General features: G+C 37.6%; 1 protein-coding gene across 1 annotated transcript; it reads right to left on the bottom strand.

Annotated features, from left to right (window-relative positions):
• Positions 1 to 4,416: 4,416 nt before the first annotated feature.
• LOC129243616 (ejaculatory bulb-specific protein 3) lies at positions 4,417 to 5,957 on the bottom strand. The gene is made up of 2 exons (XM_054880770.1): positions 5,836 to 5,957; positions 4,417 to 4,957 (listed from the first exon to the last, which is right to left on the bottom strand). Exon 2 carries the CDS (start codon positions 4,942 to 4,944, stop codon positions 4,561 to 4,563), a length of 384 nt encoding a protein of 127 aa, XP_054736745.1. The 5' UTR covers positions 4,945 to 4,957; positions 5,836 to 5,957; the 3' UTR covers positions 4,417 to 4,560.
• Between the last annotated feature and the right edge of the window lie 9,978 nt (positions 5,958 to 15,935).

Genomic DNA, 15,935 nt, shown 5'->3' with positions numbered 1-15,935 from the left:
ATTGCCGCGACTGTTTGTTTGATGGCACGAGGTGTTTCGTTTTGCCCTCGTTCAACACCAGACTCCTTCCAGCTGCCTACTTCCAGTATTTGGCACTTATATAATTTATATACTTGGCCTAACCACCTCTACGATTTTTTCTCAAATAACCCCCCGTTTTAGAATTATAAACACTCTACTACTTTTTTACAAAAACACTTCATGCATTGAACAAATGTACAAAAGTACAACCGTATTGAAAATCTATTAATTGGTCGAAAATAACAATAAATCGATTTTTGTCAAAAGATGCCCTATTTCTTTAAAAGCTACATATTAACTGGAAGGATTGATTTTGGAAAAATATGTAAACACTTCTCATTTGCTGTTTAACTCAACTTCCCTTACAGTCCTTTCCCAGCAAGTTTTTCTCGAAACTATATTCTTTAACACAATATACATATTACATACTTACGGCGGCCGCCGGGTTGGTGCGGGACTACCATTCGAAATTCACAGAGAGAACGTAGGTTCGAATCTCGGTGAAACACCAAAATTCAGAAAAAGTTTTTTCTAATAGCGGTCGTCCCTCGGGGCAATGGCAAATCTCCGAGTGTATTTCTGCCATGCAAAAGCTCCTCATAAAAATATTTGCCGTTCGGAGTCGGCTTGAAACTGTAGGCCCCTCCATTTGTGGAACAACATCAAGACGCACTCCACAAATAGCAGGAGGAGCTCGGCCAAACACCCAAAAAGGGAGTACGCGCCGATTATATATATGTATATACATACATACTATAGTTTGTGTTTCAAACTTTTTTCAGAATATTTTTTTTAAATTTTCATACTTTTTTAAATTTTTTCAAAAATCGATATAGCAAAAACTACTTCTAGAGCTATTAAAATGTTCATTCGAAAATCAATTTTCTTCACTTTAAATAAAAAATTGCTTATCTGCATGACCCTGCCGATCGGCTTTCAAAAAACACCAGATTTGTCGAAGAAAATCTATGCAGGCGACCGGTAAGAGCATTAAACGTCTTAATTTGCAAACTGGTTAATGAAATCTTCTGAAATCATACCTGATTTAATGAATAAAATGGCTAAACTATTCAGCCATTTTCTGTCAGCGTTGCACATAAGCAGCTTTTAATTTTTTGTAGACATAAAACCGAACGGAAAACGCACAGCCGATTATTGCAGATAAATATTCGATGCACAATCTCCACTTTATACAATTAAATCTTCACAAGGCCATGATAATCATGACTTACGCATCTGTACTGTAATGAAAATAATACAATATTTGGTTGGCAGCATTGATTGTCGAAATAAACATAAATGCCATTTTTAATCAAAAATGGTAAAATTAATCAAGGCCACGCAATTCGATGTCTTAAGATTGCTATCAATCAGAAATATCTACTATGAAAAATTCAGTTCAAAGGAGAATAGAAACATTCCAAGTTTTGGTTGTGCATATATATTTGTACATACATATGTATATGTTTGAAAATTTGAAAAAAAAAAAACGGATTATGCGCGGCGCTGATATTATATCATCCCAAAGTGTTTCCTGAATAGTTATGCTGACAGCCTCATTCTTTATTGCGAATGAAAGGTCAGATGAACGAATCGTCTCCAAAGTTGTTATCCTTTTTAAGCTAACTTTTGAATATCCGGCAGCGCTTGTCTACATTGTTTACATACTTATTTCCTTATATGTAATTGTTAGTTTACATAAGCGTTTGGTTGTTTACAGTATTGGTATTTTTATGCCTACGGAAGTTATTGCTGATAGTGTTGATGTTAGTGGCGATGGTTTTTGAAAAGTCTTCTAGTTCAAATATAACACAACGATGGCAAAATTGTTTTCGTTTGAATTTGACATTACTCTGCGTTGTTTTGCCTACTATTCGACACAGGGAATAGCAACGAATTTGACTGATTATTATGTGTTTTTTAGTCGAAGGTGCCACATACATACGTACGGTAATTCACAAAAGTTGACAACTTTCTACTTTCGCCGTAAAGCAAGTGCGGCTAAAATGGCAACTGTTTAAAGAAGAAAAATTTTGTATCTTGGTCTTCTTTATTATATCAAATTAAATGCAGAAAATAAATGGAGTCAAAATTAATTTAGTCAATTAAAATGCACCCTTACCTTTTCAATAAAAGCTTGAAAGAGTATAGAAAAGGCCAGGCTTAACAAAGTGCAAAATGAATTCGCTTCGCAAAAGAGAATGACGGCGTGAGTATCTCTACTAGTCTTTTCGCCATTTACAGAAGTAATTTTATAATTCCTTTCGTAGAAGCGAAAGTATAACTGTAATATATATAGGGTGATCAATTAAGAGGAGTTTTTTTCATTTGCGTTTTTTTTTACAGATCGCGCGCGAGTTGTGGCAAACTGTCATCGTGGATTTGTTGAATAGCGTTTGGCATTTCATCATGGAAAGACTCACACCGCAACAACGTCTACAAATTGTTCAACTGTATTATGAAAATCAGCGTTATGTGATAAATGTGACGGAGCCACTTGCCATACAGCTCGTGAAACAATGACTTTATTGAGAAGTCATTTCGGAGAGCAGCTGATTTCACGTTTAGGACCTGTGAGTTGGCCACCAAGATCTTGTGATATCACACCTTTGGACTTTTTTCTTTGGGGATTCGTGAAGTCCAAGGTCTATGCTGATAAACCAGCTACGAGTCGAAATGGTCGAACGAGTGATTGAAAATTGGACCTTCAGAATGGACCACCTTAAGCGTAGTTGCGGCCAACATTTGAATGAAGTCATATTCAAAAAGTAAATGTCAAAGAATGTCCTTTCAAATGATAAATAAAGGTTTTGAACATAATTGCCATTTTTGTTTTTTTTTTAACTATTGAAAAAGCACCTCATGATTGATCACCCTATAGAAAACTGCAGGAGCATTGCAAAGCTATCTGATATTCCAAAATCATTTATATCACTTATTATTAATAAATTTACTAATCAATTTTCAAGTATTACTAATATATTTGAATTCCGAGCTCACGTCTCAAACGGGCTTAGTGGATAACGTATGCCATACTTGTAAAAGAAATTTCGGACCCCATAAGACGTACTTGTAAATATATAATATGTATGTATGTTGTACAAATTACATCGTACAACAAAAAAAATATATATATACATATATAAAAATAATAATAGCACGTCTCTGATAGAAAGAAAAAAATACATGAGGGGCGTCGACCACCCTGAAACCGCTTTCGCATTACTTCAGAGTGGCGTTCCATCTTCCTCAATACAAGGTCTATGCTTGTGTGCCTGCGTCCAGGTCCCGCTTTCTCATCTGGAGATTTTTTTCCGCGAAATCACTGATGATTTTCCACATTTCCTTGCTGTTATGTGGCCGCCTGAATTCTCTAGCGTTCAACGTTCTTGTGCCAAACGAATACATTGGAAAAAGGTGTGCTCAGCGTCATCTTCGGCTGCGGCACCGTATATGCATGTTATAGTATTCCCTATTTTGAACAGGTATTTCTGGAAATACCCGTGCGCCGAAGGCATTTGGTTTGTATAAAACTTGACTTCACCGGAGCTCCTCCTGATCCATGTAGTGACGTCTTTCATTAGGCTGACTGCCCATCTGCCGCGTGTTTCGTTTCTCCGGCTATCTTGCCATAGCCTTAGCCTTTCATCCTTTATTTCACATGCTTCAAGTTTGATTACTGTTTCTTCCATCCACTCGTTCTTTAGTGCCCACAACTTTTTCCTCTCAAAGGCTAGTAAATCTATGGGTGTTGAACTACAAAGCGGGTTAAGATGTACCACAAAAATATTGTATTTGTGATGAAATCCGACTATACCATAAGTCTCTTAATACACCAAAACCTCAATACTACCTGAATAATTCTACAGAAATAAGTTAAAATGGAAAGCGTGTTTAACACGTGAGAATAATTTGGTTTAAATTATAATATTACAAATAATATAATTACTATTATTACCGATTTTTTCTGCCATTCGGTAATTATTTATATTGAATTGAATTCTAGCTACTTAACGTTACATTAATATTTTTATCCGCTCTTATTTTATTAAATGGTTATGTTATGTCTAATAAATTTCATTTTTTATTTAAATTAGACGATTACGCATTTTTTAAACTAAATTTTTATTATACTTGTGATTAAAAACTAATTAGCAAAAGTTTGAACTTAGAACTTCCGGGTAGAGTTTTGTTATAAGTAATGGGTTTGACTCATTCTTCCGTGAAAGGAATATAATTATAAACTTTAAGTTTCAGTTTCATAATACACAGTAAGGCATTTTGGCTTTGGCTTGCTAATTTCCGCGCGTGTAATCGTACTGCCTTCGCAACAATGCATATTATTGGGTAATTTTCCATTTAACGCGTTATTTAGACAAATAATAACCATTTACATACATTTTCATGTTTATCCCCCAAAATGTTATTTATTTATATACAAATGTATCTGTGTACATACATATGCAATGTTTACAGAGACGTATTGACAAAACTATTTACAATTTGTGTTAGTCATATAGTAAAATTCGTGAAGGTGATTTAAATTGTGATTCCTTGTTTCTCTGCCTCTTTCTTATATTTTGCCGCATATATACCCTCAGGGTCATATTTAGCTTGAAGTTGTTTCCACTCATCGGGCTTGTTATCAATTACATAACGAATAACTTTGTCCGTATTTTGCTTCTGCTTTTCACTACATTTGCTGCACTCAGTTTTCAGTGCATCTGGTAGAGACTTTTTCAGCTCTCGCCCCTCTGGTGTGCACTTGCCAGTTTCAATGAGACATTTAAAGTAGTTGTTGAATAAACGATCGGACTTCAATATCTCATCAACATCAATATTGTCATACTTCGTTGTGTATTTATCTTCAGCCACGGCGAGCGCAACAAAAGCTAAAAGACCGGCAAGTACGAGTAGTTTCATTTTATATGAATGCCTGCAAAAAACACGAAAAACATCTATGTAATATTGTGTAGAAAATATGCATATTACTTAGCGGCCATATACAACTAGTCAAAAGTCCAATCTGAGCTCTACCACGTACGAGCATACAAATTAATACATTCAATATATAAAAAATGTTGCGAAAAATTGATTATTCCTATAAAGCAGCCGTATTGAACTTTGAGATAAAGCACTAAAAGTGTACGGTATATGGCAAATATGTATGTAGTTATTATATATGTACTAGATGCAAGCTTTTAGTATGAAGAGTCCAAGTTTGCCGCTGTATTTACATAAGTGCGCGTGTGTGTTGGCTGTAGGAAGTCGTTTTTAATGTAAATCATCTCGCTAGTGTTACTTGTGTCTTTTATTCTTTTCGTTGTTATTATTATTGTTGTTATAATTATTACATTAATTTTTTATTTATTGCAACTCAAAAAAGGAGTAATTTACATTAATAATAATTAGTATTATTGTTTTTATTATTATTACTTTTAATGTTATATTATTATTATTACTAAACGGCAATTTCAAAACTAATCACACTTCAATAGCTTTAAACAATATTATTCATTAAAGATTTCTTATTTTTTCTAAATTTTTTTTATAAATTTCGATCAATTCCGTATCGTCCGTATCTGCACATTTAATAAAATAAATGTGCACAATTAAAACACTAATTTCATCAGTTAATTACAGCACCTCCGCCATAACTTTTTAATAACGTAACTCATTCATCATTTAACTAAAAAGCTGAATTATATTTTCTATTGATCAACACAATGGAACCTTGAACTAGATCTCAGTTTAATAAAATTAAAAAAAAAATATGATTGCATTATTATTTTCTTCGTAGTTGCGTTAACTTACTTTGGCTACACAAACTAAACAAAAGACTTAAGCGACAAACGTATTCCGTGTTGTATCGTCAACGTTTACTAACTGCAATTGCTGTCGAAAATATCCAGCTTTTATAGCTTAGGCAATCGAAACGATTCAATGCTTACTATTAGTTTCACAGGTTAATTAACTTGTTAAATGCTCTTATGTGTACGTACAATTGTACAAAGATATCAATTTCCCTTTTAGTATCTTAAAAATAAGTAGTTATTAACTTATAAAAAATGTTTAGGTCACTGATGAATAGTTTTCAATTTAGTGATATTCATTTGGCCTCTCTAACATTTTTTTCACCCTAGTTATTTTACAAGCTCGCATGTTCACCTTAAAAAATAATTGACTATTCTACGCAACTAGTGTATCTTTACATATCTATGTATGTAGAGGGTGAATCGTACTAAGTTTTCAACTTTTGGAGGCTAGTGGAATCTGTTGCTTATGCTAAACAATAGGATCTTCTGCCCAACCGACGGGATCATCAAACTTTAACACACGTAAAACTAAATTCCAATACAGAGACAAATTAACTTTTTGGATACTAAAATTAAATCTGCTTAATGAATCTCTCATTAAGTTGCATGCATTAAGTTACAAATCTAAAATTGCACCACCCTATTTTTACAAATATATTGACAAGCTCAAATCCACTTTACATTTCTTTATTTGCGGATTGTATTTCTATTCAATATAGGTATATGAAAGTGAATCAACTTCTGAGGAATTAAGTAATAAATTGCCGCGAGAAATGAGTTTTCTATTTACTCCGCTTTTTTATTAAGCGACTTATAAGTTATACATACATACCTATGCAAATATGTTTGTTGTTCAATAGTCTTGTTTGACTATTGTTTATAGTACATATGCAAATATACTAGGGTGGCTCGATTTTTGTATTTGTTAAGCTATAAAAGTGTGGGTCATAAAAAATTGTGCAAGTTACACCGGGAAGAGATAGCCGAAAGAAATAAATAAATAATGCGCTTACTCTTCTGTTAGGTGTTGGGTCGAGCTCCTTCTCCTATTTGTGGTGTGCGTCTTGATGTTGTTGCACAAATGGAGGAACCTACAGTTGTAAGCCCACTCCGAGCGGTAAATGGTTTTTTATGAGGAGCTTTTTCATGGCAGAATACGCTCGGAGGTCTGCCATTGACTGCCGAGGTGCGACCGCTATTAGAAAAAAACTTTTTTCATCATTTCGCTGTTTCATTTAAGGAGATTCGAACCTACGCACTCCCGTATGGTAGCCACGCACCAAACCATTTGGGTACGGCGGCCGCCAATTACTGTAAGTTAAAAATCTATTTATTTAATAGAAAATATATTTAAAAGAAGAAACCATCGAAAGTTTCTCAATTCATTCAGCATTCGCTTTTTTAAATTATTGGTTATAATCACAGGAAACCCCCGCATGCTGCTGTAAAATTTCATGCTCCGTTGGCATAGTCGTGAAGGTAAATTCGGCCATTTATAGTTACTTGCGTCGTAGTTTGTGTCGCAGTTTTATTGTATGGGATGTTTTTTAAGGGCTTGGGAATTTAAAATGAAAATACAAAACAGAAATGTTGTTGGAGTAATTTTTTTTTTATTATATATAATAGTAATCTGGTAGATATTATATTAGTTTGGGAAAAAAGAAATCCAGTATTTTCTCAGTAGATGGCTGTAGTGATCGATATCTCAACACAGTTTGCCATTCTCAGCTGTCAAACCGTAGTTATCGATATCGATAGTTCTCATGCAGCTAAAAAAACACCCGATATTTGATTTTAAGAACAAATAAGGGACTAACTTTGTTTTGACAATTTTGCTTGTTGTCGAGTGTTCACCATTTTGGTCATAAGAACCCGCTGTTCATCGCAAGTAATCATTCGATACAACTTGGGGACATACCTTAGCGAAGCCGTTGGGATGATTAAACTTCAACTTTGCGCGGAACCTAGCTTACCATTATCGTCACAAATTTTTTGAGGCTCATGACACCGGTGAGGACTGAAAAGTTGTTCAGAACTCAGTTTATTTCAGTTTCTTAAGCAAAGTATTACTGTGACAGAAATATGTTGACATTTATAAAATCTTGCTAGAGGTGACTTTCTAATCGGTTGAAGCTTCCATGGATTCTAAACAATACTGGTACCATTCAGCTACATTCAATATCGCAGCAACGCAGAAATCTGAAGTGATTTTACTTTTTCGGCTCTTAACTGTCCAAAATAATTTTTCCAATGATTTAACACTATTTAAACACAAGTGTTTAATTAGTTTGGCGAGGCGAGTAAAAAGTGAGGGCGGATGTGCGGACGTGTTCTTAACCCGTTTTCGGTTTTTTAAGTAAATTGCTTACGGGCTCTAGTATTCTAAAAGGTCAAAGAGAATATTAAAATAGACTTTCGTATATCTTCTGAAACTAATAATGAAACAGTGGTTCGTGACGCATAAAACAAAAAAATTAAACATGTAAAATAGAATTCACAATCCGAGTCATCTTTTTTTAATGATAAAGCAATAAAGTTGAGCGCTTACAACCCAGAACCCAGAGTGCAAAGTGCAATGATTTTTTTGACTTCGAATATGTCAACAATTTGCCTACGCTTAGTTTTTGCTTATCTCTGAGAGCTGAATGCAATGACAATCTCAAACACATCAACGTAGAACTCTTAAAAGTGTTTCCCCTAACCAGCTACTTATAACTAGTAAAATAAGTGGGTTAATTCAAAGTGCTAATGATAATAAGCAACAAATTACTCTGAAGCCCGTGCTAAAAGAGATTGTTGTTTGTAGAGCAGAAAACTCTCATGCTACTACGTTAATTGCTGCACTGAACGAAGATAATAAGTGCTTGGTTAATAAGATCGAATGCATGCATCATCTTTATTATTAAAGGGCAAACTTCACATGCCTTCGCAATAAAAATGATCACTGCGAAATCAAAGATCTTCGAGTTAACGTTTGCTTTTCGTTAACAATACAAAGACGGCTGTGAAAAATTATTGTTCTTGTCTTTATTGATAAACTGCTGTTTTGTACGCTGCTGCTAGTACTTCTAAATCAGTGATACCAAAAACCTATATGCCCCAGACTAGTTTTGTTTTTGTAAAACTCACTTGCCTAACGACTTCTCAAAGAAAACGATTAGTGCATTGCGTAGCATAATTCGCCAGGACAGTCACTTTAATTATGGAACAACTCGTAGCTGGGACCCTCTTTGCCCACCCCACTATGTACTGAATGCAAAGATGTGGCCAACATGAACCGCTAATCGGCTCACAGCGAATTTGAAGAAATCAGTGACCTAATAAGATAGAGACAGCTGTTCATTTACAACGGAGGTTGTCAAAAACTGAGATTTCGTTGATGATACACGAAAAACTCAACAGCTGCTGCCCACCTTACTATGGAGGAGCGTAAGAATACGTGCAGGCACAATTGGGCTGTCAATTCCCCAATGACGTAGCAGTCAAAGTTACTCCCACAATTTTGCTTCAAATGACCAAATCTTGTTTTCTGTTCATGTTTGTTTTATTTGTGTTATGTTCAAAAAAATAACCGGGGAAGGGACCGTTTTCTCGAATTTCGAGCGATTAGAGGCGAAACATATTGTGGACCCATGCATGCGAAGTGCCTTTTGAATCAGAGATATAATTTGGTCGGATCACTTTTCTGCTTCCGGCGGTATGGAGAAAAAAGAGCAAATTTGATGCCGGTAGCCGTTCAATACCATCCGTAGTTATTTGTTCCGACGAAGTCAAACTGCCGTACCACTGCCGCTATCGCTGTTTGCTTTGACGAGCTCTAATTGTCTTTAATACGTTAAAGTGGATTCATTTTAAACTATGAATGTATTCTCGTAGAGTAAGAAAAAGTATACCACTGACGAATTTATACTCACAGATTCATTGGACTTTATACCGCTTACGTCTGAACTTCCTGATGTTGACAAAATGTGTGTACCCGTATTAAGCGAGATTAAAGATATTGAGGCCTACGAGTGTGACTAGTTAACCAACTTCGTGAAAAAGCCTGCTAACAATGTAAAAGTCCTAATGGTGCGCGCGCTAAGACGTCGTGAAATAAGTCGGGATATGATTGTCAACTATGCAAAAAATACTAGGTTTCAAAATTGTGGCGCTTTATGATGCAGATGAATCACAACCAAAACCAAAGCGATCCCAGTGCAGACACGCTGGGACAGCGCAACAAAGGGAGGTGCACCCATCAGCTCATCCCCATAGTTGAAGCTTGACTTGGGAGAAAGCACGGGAAATAAATCACTCCAATTCCCAGTGATCACGACTGTCTTAAAGAGTGCCTTCACAGCTTTGGACATGAAGAAACTCTATGCTCTAAACCAGATTTGCACCACCCGATAATCTTATACCACATGCTGAAGAGAAGTGACGATTGGAACGAGGTACAGCACATGCTTGTATAAATGTTGCAGCAACCTCCGTACTGAATAATACATATTTGTCTCATCGCATTTCTTAAATTGTGAGATTTCCCAAAAGGTTAAAGAAAACGAACTGATTTCAAGAATTTCAATTTTTTTTTACTTTCTTTAGATTTCTGTTAAAATAAATTTTGGTATAAAAACAGTTATTCATCTCAACTCATTACAAATTCCAAACATTTATCATATTTGTCACATAATCGCTATCTTATACACCTTCCTCATGACTTTTGGCTTCACTTGATCTCTGCTTACAATTTTAGTTTTATAAACCTGTCAAAAACTGGTTCCACTATTCGACTTTGCGATGTATTTATAAATTCGATTCTACTCATGCACATGCATCTACTCGGTCGTAAAACCTAGTTATTCGTGACTGGGTTCATTTCATATGCACTCAAAATTACAAAGTTTAATTTTCATATTTCCGACGCCAAAAACAACGAGCGTCAGATAGTTGCGAATCATTTTTATGATTTCTTTGAATTCGCGGGTATAATTGAAAAAAAAAAAAACTAAAGAAAATTTTGGAATGAATTACAGCTTGTTCTCTTCAATACTGAATTTTCTTTTATTTGAAGAAAAAAATTACGATATTCATACCAAGTAGGGTTACATAATTTTATTTGATAAATTCCTTTGTTTCTTTAGAAGTAAAAAATTAAAACTCTATTCAGTTCTTTTGTTTCAGACAAGAATTGCGAGCTGTATTTATCACGCCATTGAGGAACTCCAGGGATGAACCGTTTTACAAAGTTCCATGCCAACCATATATCTTTATGAGATATTTAAACTCAAAAATTGTATATATTATATATTTTAAAACATAAAAAAGTTTTGCAGAGCTCAATTAAATGTTTCCCCTCCCCAAAAACAAAACAAATAAAGGAGAAACGTCGTATTCAGACCTCGTAACGCAAGTTTCCCCCTTGATGGATAATGGCCGGACTTATTTGTCAGCGTTTCATACTTATATATAATTGGCGCTTACATCTTTTTTGCGGGTTCGCCGAGCTCGTCCTACTGTTTGTGACGTGCGTCTTGACGTTGTTCCACAAATGGAGGGACCTACAGTTTTAAGCCGACTCCGAACGGCAGATATTTTTTATGAGGAGCGATATCATGGCAGAAATACAGCTGGAGGTTGGCCATTGTCTGCCTGGGGCGACCACTAAACTGTTTCTATCATCATGATGTTTCGTGCACGGCGATTAGAATCCTTGCTCTTCTGAATGGTAGGCACGCACCAACCCATTCGGCTACAGCGGCCGTCAAGCGATATACCACTGCTAAATATACTTTTGTTTAATTTTTGTAACACCTGGCAAACCCGTCGCATTTTGTACTAAAGACGATCACTAATGTGAGGAACTCTTTCTTCTATAATTGTATTTATGCCCAAAGTAGGCTTCCAACGCGGACGAACTGAATGGAAGTCATAGACTTTACGTGTGTATCTGCTGACGTCGGCCTTAACCCACAGTGCTCAAAACCACACCGGTTCTAACTAATGCGTTGATCTATGCCCCAAAACACTAAAAGCAATAACGATACCATTTGGTAGTGTGGATTGGATATACTAACAATCTTGGTGGGGTTCAAGGGCTATGTTAACCTCTACCGTACTTCGGGTCTGGCACTCAGCTCCAATGCAACTCCACGTCGAGACAAAAAGGCTCTGCCCGCATTTGGGCGTTAAACCACGACCACCATAATACGATTCGTCCTCACGAAAACGTCGGAGCGAACTCCGAGGGCTTCTGTTCCCCGTGGCACCAGTTTTAAGTCTCCGGTCAGACTTCGTAGCCAGTACCACTGCCAGTGGAACTTCTATACAACTTTGAACTAGTGGCTAGGATAAAAAATACCACAAAAACACACAACCCTAACTAGTTACTAACTAATCAACTGAATGCCCAAAATGTGTTCGCCGTCTAAATATGTAACTCACGCACAAACCTAACATTTCGATATTCCGAGGGATGGAAACTATACCACTCACATTATACCGTTCATCGGTCAAACTATTCCCCATATCCCCAAGATTCCTAAGGCCTTAGTACACTAGGCACAGCGGATATACCCCCAGTTCTCCCCTGGGGAACTACGAATATATTCCTCACCAAAACCCGGATTGTCCCTGACAAATAACTCCGCCACAAAACACTTTCCGAACAGCCAAGTTCCTCTAGTCCTTGCAACACTTGATCTCAGCGCAGGTAAGCAAATGCCCCCTTGAAGTCATGCCAAGGACATATTTATTGACGTTCTCTCTGACTACACTCTAAACACACATCCACGCATCTTCAATACTTCGTCCTTTCTCGAACCCACATTGCCTATCCGACCTAACACCCCGAGTTAGCTCCTGAAGCGGCTCAACCGGGACTCTCTCCACCACTTTTTGAAGTACTGGCAGGGGGCTGATGCTCCGATACGGTCGCTGATCCTTACTATCTTCGGGGGAGCTCAGGATCACAATGACTCTAGCCACTTTCTAGACCCCGATATATGCTATACACCTGAGACTAAGAGCTGTCCCTATTTCCCCAAAAAACCTCCTCCACTCTACCTTTTTAACGCTCACTAACACCTAAGGAAAGATATGCGATATGGCCAGTAACAGATCGTTATCCGGCTCTCAGCGAGTTTGACAGAGTCAGCTGATAGGTTGACGTAACCGGGGTGAAGAAGGGGGTTGTTTACGCAAAAACTAAAATTGACCGTAACCCAAAAGATAGCATTGGTAGCCCCATTTGAGCACACTATCCAAAGACTACTGACCATCCTCACGTCCTTTTCAAGGCACTTAGGGCTGAACTCCTTAAGGTTCAAACTATACAGCTCCCTAATGATTTCATCTGGAGAGATCTACGTGTGGACTCCTTGGACCGCAACCCAGACTTCAGCTTTCGCCTTACGATCACATCGAGCCTTACCTTCGAAAATCTGGCATTTATCATCAGTTCTTCCTCGAGGAAGAACTAGCAACAGAGGGAGTGCGAATAATCTCCCCCCAAATCCGTTAATGGTCTACACCCGCACACCCATAATAGGGCCACCTCTTTAGCAGTATGCTTTGCGCCCACCATGGTCACACCCTCCATACCAAAGACGACCACGTTAAAATGAGCGGCAATCGCCTTTAATACTTTCACTGGTTTCCCACAATTCCAAGATTTGCGCGTTTGAACGACCCCAATCCATTCCGGGAATCGTGCACTCCTGAACTCCTCCAAAAGCAAACACAGGGTTCGATCAATGTGGATTTAAATGCCGCACAGAGTATTCAAACCTCACGAAGTATAATACCTACGCACAACAAGATGCACCTGTTTACAATTGCCAAGGGCAGGCAATATAACGGCACGATACACTAGTCAACACATGGAGAAGCCACGCCAAAAGATAACAGCACACGCGTACGGTTATGTCCGTGATAGCAAACGCTCTCACTTCAGCGTCCCGCTGTATAATGCGCAGCATGCTAACTACTAGCGGTACTTATTACACCGGAAAGCATCGGTGTAGACACGTTTTAGGGTAAGTATAGCCACACTAAAATAAAGTGACACGCACGCAACGGTGTCACGCACTGCGAACTAGCGGTACCCACACGCAATACTCGTATGTTGGTATAGTCACGTAGAATAACACACAAAAGGGAATTCGGAAAGTTAACAGCGATCAACATTCGACACGTCCGCACGCTACAATAGCTACCCTGAGAATGGGTAGTCAGCCATATTCCCGCTCAACTACGAGGGGAAAATTAAACAAAGATCCTAAATAATTTTTTTTTTTTTATATTCAGTGGACTTTTTCACATTTATTTACGTAACAAGCCATCAGCACAGCACGGATGTTGGCATGAAATTAGCAGAATATACAGGGCCCGGACTCGAAGTGTAACCAACTTCCGACCACTCGCGCAGTTGATGCCCGTACATCACCTGCCTGTTAGTTGGCTAAATGACAGTCCCGAGTATTGTTTAGACGCGCGGAAGCATTTTGCCGAGAATAAACGCGAAAAAAGAAAATCAGTAATGGATTTCAAACTTAATAGTCTGATTGCATTATACAACTATTGGCTGGAAAATCACAACCAGCAATTGTTCGCTAACTCGAGCTCCTTAAACTAAATAAAGTTTTTGTTTATCGCACCATTACTCGTTGCAATGATGGTAGCATCGCGAAACGTCATGGAGATCAAACGACTGCAACGTCACGTGGAATGGTTAAAAAAGTGAAGAAGCCAATCAAATCGCAAAAGAACTGAAAATATCTGACCGTAGCATCCACCGCATACTGAAAAATTATCTCAAAGTCAAGCCTTATAAGATCCAAAAGGCGCCTGATCTCACACCAAAGCAGCAACAAGTCAGACTTGAGAGTCGCAGACGGGCGCTCTCCAATCGTGTTCATCGAGCTTGGCGTCAAGGTGAATGCGAAATATTATCGGGAAAGTATTCTGGAGGTTGCTTTGAAGCCGTGGGCAGACAAACATTTCGGTGGCAGACCATAGACGTTTCAACAAAACTCGGCACAGTCTCACAAAGCTCGAGAGAACCAAGAAAGGCTAAAACTCAATGTTTCGAACTTCATAACGTCTACACAATGGCTCTCAAATTGACCAGACACGAATCCGATGGATTATTCTCTTTGGGTCATTTTGGAGAGCAAGGTCCGAATTAAAAGATTCACCAATCTCGAGGTGCTGAAAAAAGCCAGAGAAATGGTAAGACCGCGATCATCAGTATTTATTCTTGTACCAGGAGCACTGCCCTTCAGCACCACCAGGAGCATAGAACTTCTTTTAAATCTTTCCCCAATGTGATTGTATGACAACCTCAAGGCCAGAGCAATGCAAATAGTTTCAATAGAATCCTTGAATGACAAAAACCGTGCTTCAGGCATTAGACTCCATGAACGAATTATTAAAGATTAAAAAAGCTGGTAGCTGTGACGTTACCGTACCTTATATTTTTACTTTTGTTTTTGTTCTGTTGAAGGCTGAGCAAAAATTGAAACAAAATTAAGTTAATTAATAAAATATTTACAATACCTGTACACATTCCCCTACATAAGTAATCCCGCTGGTGAAAAGATTTCAAAGTTGATCTCTTTAACAGACCCTTATTCGGCGCTGAGCGAATTTGATCGATTCAGCTGATGACGAAAAAAATCAACCAATGACACTTCGTTGCCGTATGACCGACTGATTGGACGAGTGTGTGAATACATGTGAAACGATTGTGCAAATACATGTGAGCTGATTGTGCATTTGTGTTAGTGATATACGAAAAAATTAACACAATCTACACTAATGTGCTTCGCTGCTACCTGAACGACTGATTGGACGAGTGTGTGAATACATGTGAAAAGATCGTGCAGAATTCGGCTGAATCTCCCAAGTGACGTGGCTGCCGTAGTTCCCCTCACAATTTTCTTTTTCACCATAGTTAAAGTTGGTTTTTGTGCTTCAGATAAATAGAAGAGCCGAAATGGACAACACCGTCCAGGTCCAATTTTTCTGGAGGGTCAACTTTAGTGCCATTTTTTAATTATTAATTTTTGTTTTCATTGACCTGGTAGAAGCTTTTACAAACTTTACACGAATATA

Source organism: Anastrepha obliqua, chromosome 4 (genome assembly GCF_027943255.1).
Source record: "Anastrepha obliqua isolate idAnaObli1 chromosome 4, idAnaObli1_1.0, whole genome shotgun sequence".
Taxonomy (NCBI): domain Eukaryota; kingdom Metazoa; phylum Arthropoda; class Insecta; order Diptera; family Tephritidae; genus Anastrepha; species Anastrepha obliqua.
This window is presented reverse-complemented; position numbering and strand designations above follow the sequence as displayed.

What these genes read in the sequence shown, in the direction of transcription:
- LOC129243616 (XM_054880770.1), bottom strand. Translation starts at nt 4,944, where the DNA reads ATGAAACTACTCGTACTTGCCGGTCTTTTAGCTTTTGTTGCGCTCGCC.